Genomic DNA, 12537 nt, shown 5'->3' on the forward strand with positions numbered 1-12537 from the left:
GACAAGATGTGAAAAACATGCTTTACACCACAGCCAGGGACCACAGCCCCACCTGGAGCCTCTGGCAGAAAGCACCTGGAGAGACCCAAGGTCAACCTCTAGGGTTTTGGAGCTGGGGTTATAGAGGATCCGAAGCCTGCTACACTCCAACTAAAAAAGAAATATTAGCAGCATATGAAGGGCTTTGAGCCACTTCAGAAGCAGTTGGTACTGAAGCACAGCTCATCTTGGCACCTCGATTGCCTGTGCTGGGCTGGATGTTCACAGGGAGGGTCCCCTCTACACATCATGCAACTGATGCTACACAGAGTAAGTGGGTTGCACTGGTAAGGCAACAGGCTTGAATGGGAAACCCCGACCACCCAGGAATCTTGGAAGTGATCATGGACTAGCCGGAAGGCCAAAACTTTGGAGTGTTACCAGAGGAGGTGACTCGTGCTGAAGAGGCCCCACTGTGTAATAAATTACTAGAGAAAGAGAAGCCATATGCCCTGCTTACAGATGCATCCTGTCATAGTGGGAGAAAACACCGGAGGTGGAAAAAGCTGCTGCGTGCAGTCCTATACAACAAATCGCAGAAACCACGAAAGGAAAAGGTGAATTGAGTCAGTTTGCAGAGATGAAAGCCATCCAGCTGGCTCAGATATTGCTGAATGAGAAACATGGCCAGTCCTTTATCTCTATACTGACTCATGAGTGGTGGCAAATGCTCTGTGGGGGTGGCTACAGCAATGGAAGCGGACCAACTGGTAGCACAGAGGCAAACCCATCCAGGTTGCTCAACTGTGGCAAGATACTGCTACCTGGGTAGAGAACCTGGCTGTAAAAGTACGTCACGTAGATGCTCACGTACCCAAGAGTCGGGCCACTGAAGAACATCAAAACAATGAGCAGCTGGACCAGGCTGCTAAAATTGAAGTGGCTCAGGTGGATCTGGACTGGGAACATAAGGGTGAGCTATTTATAGCTCGATGGACCCATGACACATCAGCACATGTAGTAAGGGTTGCAACATACAAATGGGTCATGATTGAGGGGTGGACTTGACCATGGATGCCATTGCACAGGTTATCCATGAATGTAAAACGTGCGCCATAATCAAACACACCAAGTGGCTAAAGCCTTGTTAGTAGAGAGGACGATGGCTGAAATATCAGTATGGGGAAGCCTGGCAGTGCCCCTGGGGAGACAGCTCCATCACCCAGGCTGATCTAAGCCCCTCTTCTGCAGGACTCCCCTGCCACCAGGCTTTCCCGAAGGAGAGTGACACCCCAGGTGTCAGGCTGCTCCCCCACGACTGCCCCCACCTCTGGGCTCCAGCATGCAGAGTGCCCCAGGACCTGCTCCTCACCAGTTCCCCCAGCACTGCCCTCCTCTGTGGGCTCTGCCTGCTGCCAGAGCTGGTGGGAGCCCAGGCGTCCAGGCTGCTTTAACCCCCTCAGACTCCCCCTGATCGGGCACTCTCGGGAACCATCAATCTTGCTGAACGGGCTCCTTGTGCCACGGGCCCTGCGCAAATAAAGCTTATCAGAAATGCTGTGGGGACAAACATCCCTCCTCTTGCCAGGGGAGCTCCGTTCCACAATTAGCTCCGAGTGGCTGCCTGGGGACAAGCGTCCACTTCATCGTGTGCCTCTGGATGGCTACATCATGCTCAGCGACAGCACTGGCCAGGGCCAAGGATGAGGGCATTGAAGGGACACTGTGTGGGGACAAGGGCCTTTGGGGAGCTGTGGCCAAGTCCCAGCCAGGGACGGGCCTGGAGCCAGAGCTTTGTTGGGAACGGGGTCACTGGGACCCACCATCTGGGGGCAGCTCTGCAGAGTGGGACCCAGGTTGTGTGGGAGGGCACGGTGGCCCCAGGCAGTGGCAGGGTGAGGGCCAGGGCAGGGGATATTCCCCTCTGTTCTCTGCTCTGGGGAGGCCATGGCTGGGGACTGGACCAGTTTGGGGCCTGCAGTGCAAGGGAAATGGGGTGGGCTGTAGCTGGGCACTGCAACCACCCCAGCACTTCCCCCAAGCTGAGCTCTTGTCTCCCTGTGCCCAACATTCACCAGTACTCCCCAGTGCTCCCCAGTGACTGAAGAACCCCATCACCCGTCCGTCCCCATTGCCCGTGCCCCGAGTTGTCCTCCCACCTCCCAGTGTTCCCTCATCCCAGGGTCCCTGGTGCCCCAAGAAGAGGGGTCAGTCCCAGCCCCCCATTTACCCCAGGGGCTGGAGAGGGCTCAGAGACAATTCTGCTTAGAGACTCCTGGTTTGAGGCTGGCATCATCTCTGGGGGAGTCCCGTAGTGGGCATTTCAATTTCATGTGGTGCTTGCACCACTAGAGAGGATCCAAACACCACATTTTCCCTCTGTTCAACCAGGAGTGCTGCAGCAGCTGTCTTAGGGATACAAGCAAAGGATCCTGGAGCTGCCAGACTGTCCTGGCTTTGGCTGCCATACTCTAAATATCTTCATGTACAAACAAGGTCAACAGTTTACCATAGTCTGGCAATCCCAGAGCAGGTGCAGTCACTAATGCTTGCTTCAAAAGTTCAGATGCCTTTACCTTATTTGTTGTTCAGTGAAGGGGTTCTCCAGCATCTTGAGCAGTAGTCTGTATCAGGGGTTTTGCCGTTTCTCCAGAAGCAGCTATCCAGGGGCAGCAGAATCCTACAGCTCCGGAAAAGGCTCACATTTGCTTTCAGTAACTGGTTGAGGAAGATTTTGAATGGCTTTAATACAGTCCTTGGATCAACAACGCTCCCCTTGTTGCGGAATGTAACCCAGGTATTTTACGTTTCTCTCACAAAAATTTAACTTACATGGAGAAGCCCCATGGCCCTTCTCAGCAAAGGCAAACAGTAAGGTACGGGTGTCATCTATATAAGATTCCTTGGCTACCAATAAATCATTAACATATTGTATCAAAACATATCCATTTGTAAACACAACATCCTGCAAATCTTTTACTAAAATTCTTAGAAAACCTAATGGAGGACCCAGCAAAGCCTTGTCCATGTTAGCTGTACCTCTCCCAGGTAAATGGCAAAAGGTATTGAGAGTCCAGATGAATACTGATTGAAGGTAGAAAATGTTGCCCCTGTATCTATTAGACAGGGATAATTATGTTCATCAGTCGAAAAGTTTAAGACCAGATTCTGGTAAGAACAAGGGCAAAATATTTCACGTTCAGAGACTCCTGTAGTGACTGCCCAATAGGTCCCTGCTAACTGTCAATCCTGGGTGAAATCTACCTGCCCCTGTTGCATACGGCAGGGAAAGATTGCACCAGAGGACTGAGAGGTCCTTTTGGGAGGCCCTTTGGTCATACTGGGCACTCCCGCTTCCCATGGCCTTGTTGTCCACAATAATGACAACAGTCTCTAGTTCCTTGAGGTCCATTGCTCCTAAAATTTCCTCCTCTGCCCTTACCTCGGAAACCTCTGTGTCCCCATCCTCTTAGTCTCGGGTAGCTACTTAATGCTGCTACCAACAGACTAGCTTTCTCTTCCTGTTCTTTCTTTTTTTTGCTTCAGCTGTCTTTAATCTGTCCCGTTAAACATGAACGTAGCAATGCTGACTATTTCATCCAACACTTTGCCCTGCTGTCCTGGCACATGTTTAGAAAGAGTATTTCTTAATACCTGGGGCTGACTGATCTACAGAGGAAGATACCATTAAAGATCGATTTTCCTCCTTCTCAGGGTCGACCCCTCCAAACATTCTTATTTGTTTCACCAGTCGGGCATAATGTTCAGATGTGGGGGTCGGTATTTCCTTGCTGACATCCTTGGGCCTTAGCCCAATTTAGAGTCTTTCTAATGACTCTAAGAATCCCCCTCTCACTCTTTTCAGAGTATCTCTATCAGCTGCTAAGTTGGGATCCCATCCTGGGTCATTGGCTGGCCATGGGGTTCTGCCCTGTGCTTCCCTGGCCCATCTGCGACTTGTTTCCCAGATTTTCATTTTTTCATCTGGAGTAAAGAACACCTCAAATAGTTGCTGCATGTCAGCCCACAAAGCGTCATAAATGTGGAAGGTGTCGCATATAGTTTGTATCACCTTGTCTGGACCATCCCACAGTCTGAGCACTTGTTGTTGCCCCAAAACCAAATCAGCAGGTGGAAAAGGCACACAAACTGTTCCCACAGAAAGCTGGCCATGTTCCTGTCCTGGCCCTATAATTTCTTGTCAGAGAGGTGCTTGCAAAGTGGAAGAAGTAGCAATAGCTGGAGCAGAAACCAGAGCAAAGGCAGAAAAGAGAGCAGTAGGATGGCAGGGATGAGGGAGAGATCTCCCTTGCCAGGGGCCGGGAGTCAGGGCTTGGCCCTTTGGCTTAATGTGACACATCCCGGTTTACTCAGCGTCAGAGCCACCTTTACATTGCCTTTGCCTACCTGTCATCACTGCCTCCAGCTTCCTGCTCTAACCAGCCCCTGGGAGGCTTTGTTGATAACGGTCCTCTGTGGGACCTATTAACGTTCTCTGAGACTTTGGAGTTTGCATCGGACTTTGACTTCTTGAGAGCTTTCTTCAACTTCCTCTCAGTGTCTGAGGTTCATAGACTCTGCCCCAAACCCACCAGAGGGGTCATTAAAAAGCCTTGGGCTGCTCCACTGCTGCTGAGCTGGGCCAGGCTCCTGGGATGGAGGGAGCTCATGGCAAGTGGGCAGCGCTGCAGAGAGACAGCTCTGCCCAGGAGCAGCTCCTCTGCAAAGTGCAGCAGGGCTGAGCTGCTGCCTGCAGGTGCTGAGGGGAGACAAGCAAGGCAGAGAGACGTTAAAGGTGGTCTGGGCTGGAGGAGAAATCTTCACAGCACTCTACGCGGTAATTCTCTCGGTGCAGGGCAATGAACACGGGCTTCGTGGAGGGGTCTCATAAAGCTGTCGTAGCCTACAGAGATACCTGTAGGCTGATACAGAGAACCTACAGAGCCTCCAATGTAGAGGAGGAAGATGTGCTCCAGAGCAGGGCTTCCCTGCTGCACCTTCAGACAGACAGGGCATGATGGCTTCCTTCTCCCAGGGATGGCTGCAAGGGTGTGAAGGTGGGTGTGCACCCAGGGGTGCCTAGGGCTGTCCTTCAGAGCAGGGTCCCCGGTCCCTGTGCCCCAGGGGGCTGTGTTCTGGGGCAAGGACTCTGCCGCCTGCCAGGGTCAGCGCTCATCCTGCCCGGGGAGCTCCCCATGGCGCTGCAGGGGAAGTTGTGGGTGGAAGGAGCGACCACCAGCAGGGTAAGGCAAGGCAGGGCAGGGCAGAGTCCCTCTGCTGTCAAGAGGGTGCTACAGGGGTCAGGACTGCTCACAGCTCCAGGTCACTGCAGGACATTGCCAGAGGCAGCTTTTCAAGAAGCGCATCAAGGCAGGGACTACCTGGAAGGAAAGGTGCTTTCTGAGGTCTGTGCTTTCAGTTTCCTGCCCTGTTTGGGGGGGAAAATGGCAATGGAGCTGTCAGGTTTGGACAAGAGACTGAGACTCCTTACAGAATTAGTCTGAGAGGTCAGTAGGTCTGTGAGGATACTGATTAAGTCCTTTCACCTGCTCCTTTGCCTACTGAAAGCCTCGTCACTTGTGTGTGTTATCCTCAGGGTTTATCTGACCTGCTCCTTACAACTTGCCAACACAGACATGCTCCTGGGCAGTGCCCTGCTGCCAGGAGGGGGTCTGCAGGACAGACTTGAGCACACAGCAGGTGGGATGGAGTCTGTGGGCACTGGCACGGGGAGAAGACATGGGAACAGAGAAGCAGCTCCTGGCAGGGACGGATCCAGGCAGCAGAGACATGGACAGGGAGTGAGAGAAAAGTGCTGACAGCAAAGGCTGGGAGGGTGGATTTCGGCATCTCCCTGTCAGCCCTTCACTGAACATGTTTTCTCCCAAACAAGCCCTCTTAGTCTCCTCTCCCACCCAGCAGACCTTCTGCCCTCAAGGCTCTTGGCTCCAGGGCCACAGCTGCCTCCTCTGCAGCCAGAGCTGCAGCAGAGGAGAGTCTCCCGAGCGCCCATCTGTCCCTCCCTGGCCTTGCCTCACTTGGCAGAAGCATTGGGGCATTTCTCCATGTTTCTCCACCTGGCCCTGCTGCGGCTGCTCCTGTTTTCAGGCTCTCTGGGGTGGGGGCTTGAGCAGCAGCTCAGCAACTGACCCTGCAGGTCCTGCCATGCAGCTGTGTCCATGGGAGCAAGGTGCCCAAGCCCTCTTCTAACCTGTGTGTCTCTGGGCAATGCAGTCCGTAGGGTGGGGATAAAGCTGGTTCTCTGTTAAGGACACCCCATCTTCAAGGCATCCAGAAGCTCACAGCTCTTCCCTGGGGAGGGGAGTGTGGAGGTCATCTGCATTTTGAAACTAGAGTCCTCTGTTCTGAGCAGTATTACATTCCCTTTCAGGGGAAGAGCTGAGCATGATCATCCTCCAGCTCAGAGAGGTGTGAGCCAAGGGCAGCTGAGAGCACGACTGATGGACAAACCGTCTCTCCTCCCTTTGCACCAAGGGTCTGTCCCATTGCCTGCCAGGGCTCTCAGGATAGCACTTGTAGTGTAGCAGGAATGCCAAGGACGTCTGCCTTCAACAAACACTCCTCAGGTGGGACAGGGGACAGGAACAAAATAAACAAAACATAACCCCCACAGCTCTCCTCTGCAGCTGGGTGAACTGGGAGGGACAATGCTGAACTCTCTTTGATATCATGAGTGGATTTAAACAGAGATCACTCCTGGTTCCTATCTGCCTGGGGGTGCACAGCAGGACTGACTCCTCCGGAGCCCACAGCAGAGTCCCCTGCTCCCCCTTGCACCCTCAGCCAGCAAAGAACAGAGCTCATGCCAGGGAGCTGCACAAAGGTCTTTCTGGAAGGAGAGGTCATGTGGGGGGTTTCTGTGAGAAATGGGATAGGTTTTGCTCAGAGTTGTCTGTCCTAACTCTTTGCTGCCTTTTCCTCCTTGGACAGGTCCCCATGCACAGAGGAAGCAAATGACCAACAGCAGCTCCATCACCGAGTTCCTCCTCCTGGCATTTGTAGACACGCGGAAGCTGCAGCTCTGGCACTTCTGGCTCTTCCTGGGCATCTACCTGGCTGCCCTCCTGGGCAACGGCCTCATCATCACCGCCGTAGCCTGTGACCACCGCCTCCACACCCCCATGTACTTCTTCCTCCTCAACCTCTCCCTCCTCGACCTGGGTTACATCCCCACCACTCTCCCTAAAGTCATGGCCAATTCTCTCTGGGACACCAGGGCCATTTCCTACCTGGGATGTGCTGCACAGGTCTTTCTGTTTGCCCTCTTGATTGCAGCAGAGTATTCTATTCTCACTGTCATGTCCTATGACTGCTACGTTGCCATCTGCAAACCCCTGCACTACGGGACCCTCCTGGGCAGCAGAGCTTGTGCCCACGTGGCAGCAGCTGCCTGGGGCAGTGGGTTTCTCTGTGCTCTGCTGCACACTGCCAATACATTTTCCATACCACTCTGCCAAGGCTATGCCCTGGACCGGTTCTTCTGTGAAATCCCCCTGATCCTCAAGCTCTCCTGCTCACGCTCCTACCTCAGGGAAGTTGGACACCTCGTGGTTAATGCCTCTTTTACTTTGGCATGCTTTGTTTTCATCCTGCTGTCCTACGTGCAGATCTTCAGGGTCGTGCTGAGGATCCCCTCTGAGCAAGGACGGCACAAAGCCTTTTCCACCGGGCCGTGGTCTCCCTGTTTATCAGCAATACCATGGTTGCCTATCTGAAGCCCCCCTACATCTCCTCCCCAACCCTCGACCTGGTCATGGCAGTTCTGTACTCAGTGGTGCCTCCAGCAGTGACCCCCCTCATTTACAGCATGAGGAGCAAGGAGCTCAAGGATGCCCTGAGGAAACTATATGAATACACATCATTCCAGCATTAATAAGGTGCCCACCACCCTCACACAACTCCCAGCAACTCAGCCTGAAATCCAGCCTATCTTTGGTTCTTCTGTTTCTTTATTTTGTATTTGTTTGTTAAACCTGTGATAATATTAACTCCAATTAAATAATATTATTCATCCAACTTCTTCTTAACCTTCAAACCTTTTTTTTCTGGCTGGTAAACCTAATGTACATAAGGAAGCAGGCTCTTTGCATAGCTAAACCAAAAGGTAATCATTTGTCTCTACTCCCTATCTCTTATATCTCTGGAGCTTGGGGCCCAGCCCCAGTAGGCAGAAGGGATTCAGGATCCAAGCTGCCACATGGATGAGCAGCCCTGGTGGCACTCGGGGCTGCCCCTCGCTGCCTCAGCGGGCACTCCCTCTCTCTTGCCTGTGAGTCAGCGCTGCTGATTCCCTGGAGCCATGGCCATTGACAGCAGCAGGACATGGTCTTCTCAGTGCTGGTCACTCCATGATGTCCTGCCGTGTCCTTGCATTTGTGTAAGTCCTAAGGTCTTGTGCAACATTTGACAGTCCCGTTGTGTCCATAGTGGCATCCCTGTGGCTGCAGGCAGGAGCAGGCCATGTGAACCACTGTGTCAGAGCTGGCCTCCCTGCTAGCACCACGGTCACTAAAGGGTCTCCTCAGGGCAGGCTCAGAGGCCTTTACAAAGCTGGTGCCAGGAATACACCAAGGAGCTGCTCCTTGAAAAGTCCTCTTGGTGTTCTGGGGTTCTCCACAGATTCTGGAGGACAGGGTCAGAGTCCCAGGGGGATCTGTTAGGGACCAAGGGCTGGACCTAGAGCTCCCTTCTTGGTGGCACCTGTCCAAGCAGACAGCAAATGGTCTTTGACTTATCTGCCTGGCACTGTCCCACCTGTGGAGTGGCTGATTGCAGGTGTTATCCTGGAGAGGAACCTGGAGCTGCCAGGAGATTTCAGGGGATCTCCAGGGACACTGTGTGAGCCTGGGTGGGCAGTGAGTGGCACCTCATAAAATGAATGACCATCCCAGCAGGAGTCACCCAGAAGAAAAGGCAAACCTGAGGAGCCCATGGGCTAATGAAGGCTCTGCAATTCCAGGAGAGGCTGTGAGGAGCCAGCAAGCAAAGGGACATAAGACTGGAGAGTGATTCAGCATACCCTCTTGGAAACCCCACAGGCTGGATCTAGTGCAGCCCTCTGCTGCCCTTTGTGCTGTTGGAGACACCCCATTGTCCTGCCAAGCCCTGTCCTTGGCTACTGAGCCATCAGGGAAGATGGAAAGGGGCTCAGCAGCAGCGACCCCAGTCCAGCTGGGTCTGCTTCCCACCCTGACCAGCATGGCCACTGTGGGGTCACCCCATGGCCCCAGAGCACCACAGCTCCCTCACTCTTCAGAGCAGCACCACCAGCATGGGGCCCTGTGGGGAGCACAAGTAGGGAACCAGGAATGGCTGGCCAGGAAGCAAGGGAGCTTTTCAGTGCCTGCAGGGAGGAATCAATAAGAAAGGGAAATCTCTTTCTGCAGGCACCCACTCAGGACAGGTACTCTGCCGCTGGGTCAGGACTCTTGTGAGCCTTGGGAGCCTTGGGAGAGGGGCTGGCACTGAGGGGGCACAGGCAGTCTGCAGTGGGGATCTCCTGGACCCAAGGCCATGGGTCCTGCAGTTTCACTGACCTCCTTTTCCTTGTGCCATTGCGAGCCTCCAGCTCTGGAGCAGATGGGGAGGTTGAGACCCCTCTCTGCCCCCCAGCAGCTGTTGTGCCCTTCAGAGGGGCTGGGGCTGCGGGGTGAGTGCCCAGAGCTCTGCAGCACCCTGTGGCAGGCACTGCTGTGGGGCCAGCCCAGACTAGGCTGCTCTGCTGGGCTGTGCTGAGGAGGTGGGGAGAGCCCCAGAGGGGCTGGGCTGGAGTGTGCCCAGGAGAGGATAACATCAGTGTACACCACAACCGTATGAGTGTGCAGGCTGGGGCACTCAGCAGCACAGCCAGGTCTCTCCTGGGAGAGAAATGAAGGATCAGTACAGCAGGACCTGGTCCATGCCACGGCCTCTGGACACGCTGGGGAAGCTACCCCAGGGCAATTGTAATGGACCAGCCCCTCACAACTGCCAGTGCCAGCACTGGCCATTCACACCAGCTCGGAGAGGTCATTTGTCCCTCCACAGATGGACACCAAATGACTAGGTCAGAAGTTTATTCTTGCATTATAGACTTATGCATGCACATCTCGTGTGTGTGATGAGGTGAACTTGAGCGAACACAAGTGCCTTCAGCTACTCCTAGGGGTGCTCTGAAGGCCTGTGGGACAGAAGGTTTCTCAAGATCACGGCAATTTGTGAGTAACGTACCCCAGACAACAACAGCTGGGATGTGCTTCCTTGCATCTAGGTCCCCGTGACTATGCCTTGTGCCATGCAGCGCCTAAGATGAGTTCAGAGCAGGGTGATACATCACAGGGCTTAGATGCCTTCCAGCCTCTGGGAATGGCAAGAGAAGGTCAGAGAGACATATGACTGCTGCAGTGCACTGTCCTTGCACGTGCAAGAGAAAGACTCCTGTCTCTGAACCCCCTTATGTGTATGAGGTGTGCTTGAGGCCAACTCAGATGTGGACACCTCACTCAGAGCCCTTACATTTCTCTGTGTGACTCCAGGAGCAAACCCCCACCATCCCAGTCAGATTTCTCTCACCTGCCTCGGACAGCTTGCTGCCTGCCACATCAGGAACCTGCCTGCAAGGTCCCTGTCTGCTAGGTTACCCTCCCCTGCCCTTCTGGCCTGTGCCTTAAATTCCCTAGTAGGAAAGAAGCATTTCTGTGGAGTCAACTCAACTGTGCAGTCTCAACTGTGCAGTCAGAAGGGGCTCTGCAAGCATGAGTGACCATTTCTCACCTTCCACATCGCACAGAGCACACACAGGGAACATGAATGCACTCAGAGTTGTGCACATGTCCATGTGTCTGAAGCTGGGTCTGGTGGGAGCTCATGGGATTCACCCGACCAAGGGCAGCAAGAGGGTCTTCACCAACAAGCCGGCCAGACTTCTATGGAGAGCTTCAAACTAGATTTAGTGGGGGAGGGGGATGGAGTTTTAAGCAACAGAGAAGAGCCAGGGGCTGCTGGTGTGCTAGGAACCTACAGGGAAACACCAGTGAAAGGCCTGAAGGGAATTAGGGTGTGTTCCTCTAGAAAGGTGACAAGGACAATAGCCCAGCTGAAGTGCCTCTATGCCAATGCATGCATGATGGGTAAGGAACAGGAGGAGCTGGAAGCTGCTGTGCAGCTAGAAAGCAAGGATCTAATCACTATTGCTGAAACGTGGTGGGAGGAATCACATGACCGGAGTGCTGCAATCAATGGCTATAAACTGTTCAGGAGGGACAGGCAAGGAAGGAGGGGTGGGGAGGCTGCCCTCTATGTAAAAAAATGGATTGACTGCCCAGAGCTGTCTTGGAAAAAGAGCGATGAACAGGTTGAGAGCTTCTGGGTAAAAATGAGGGGCCAAGCCAACAAAGGAAACCTCATGGTTGGTGCTTACTAGAGGCTACCCGATCAAGGGGAGCCTGCTGATAAAGCGTTCTTACTTCAACTACAGGAAGCATCACACTTGCAGACTCTGATCCTCCTAGGGGACTTCAGTCCGCCTGACAGCTGCTGGAAAAGCAGCACAGCAAGCTGTAAGAGTCCGGAGACTTCTGGAGTGCATCGAGGATAATTTCTTAATCCAGGTGATAGACAACGCAACCAGATGAGAAGCATTACTGGACCTGTTGCTTACCAACAAGACTGAACTAATTAGAGGGGTCAAGACTGGTGGCAGCCTGGGCTGCAGTGATCACGCCCTGGTGGAATTTGCAATCTTGATGGATACGCGTCAGGCGAAGAATAGAGTCAGGACCCTGAATTTTAGGAGAGCAAACTTTCAGTTGTTTAAGGACTTAGTGGATGGGACCCCCTGGGACACCACCCTCAGGGACAGAGGAGCTGAACAGAGCTGGCAGCTCTTTAAGGACATTTTTCTTAGAGCACAAGAGCTCCCAATTCCCACCTGTATGAAATCGGGCAAGGAAAGCAGGAGACCGGCATGGCTCAGTAAGGATCTCCTTCTCAAACTAAAGTGTAAGAAGGAAATGCACAGGCAGTGGAACAAGGGACGTGTATCCTGGGAAGAATAGAGGGACACTGCCCAGATGCATAGGGATGGGATCAGGAAAGGTAAGGCACAGTTGGAGCTGAATTTGGCAAGGGGTGCGAAGGATAAGAAGAAGGACTTGTACAGGTACGTTAGTCAGAAAAGAAGGATTAAAGAAAATGTACCCCTCACAGTAAATGAGACAGGGGACCTGGTGACAACCGACATGGAGAAGGCTGATGTACTCAACAATTTTTTTGTTTCCACTGGCAGTCACTCTTCCCGCATCTGTCAAGTACTTGAACCTCAAGGCAGGGACTGGGGGTGTGCAGTCCCACCCATCACAGGAGAAGATCAGGTTCAAGATCACCTGAAGAACCTGAACATATGCAAGTCTATGGGACCCGATGAGATGCATCCCAGGGTCCTGAGGGAATTGGCTGATGTAGTTGCCAAGCCGCTCTCAATAATATTTGAAAAGTGCTGGCAGTCAGGTGAAGTCCCCAGTGACTGCAGAAAAGGGCACCATTACTCCCGTTTCTAAA

General features: G+C 53.2%; 1 protein-coding gene across 14 annotated transcripts in view; it reads left to right on the forward strand.

Annotated features, from left to right (window-relative positions):
- LOC142404093 (olfactory receptor 14J1-like) overlaps window positions 1–8010 on the forward strand; it is a 38805-nt gene extending 30795 nt beyond the window's left edge. For 11 of the 14 annotated variants that reach the window (XM_075490493.1, XM_075490492.1, XM_075490490.1 and 8 more), the window contains one exon: window positions 6931–8010. In XM_075490493.1, coding sequence (XP_075346608.1) covers window positions 6931–7715 — 785 coding nt within the window. In that variant the 3' untranslated portion in view covers window positions 7716–8010. Of the gene's footprint in view, window positions 1–2292; window positions 2856–6370; window positions 6567–6930 lie in introns of those variants that run through there. The other 3 variants (XM_075490502.1, XM_075490501.1, XM_075490503.1) reach the window with 2 other exon arrangements.
- The last annotated feature ends 4527 nt before the right edge of the window (window positions 8011–12537 follow it).

Source organism: Mycteria americana, unplaced genomic scaffold (genome assembly GCF_035582795.1).
Source record: "Mycteria americana isolate JAX WOST 10 ecotype Jacksonville Zoo and Gardens unplaced genomic scaffold, USCA_MyAme_1.0 Scaffold_71, whole genome shotgun sequence".
NCBI classification, from domain to species: domain Eukaryota; kingdom Metazoa; phylum Chordata; class Aves; order Ciconiiformes; family Ciconiidae; genus Mycteria; species Mycteria americana.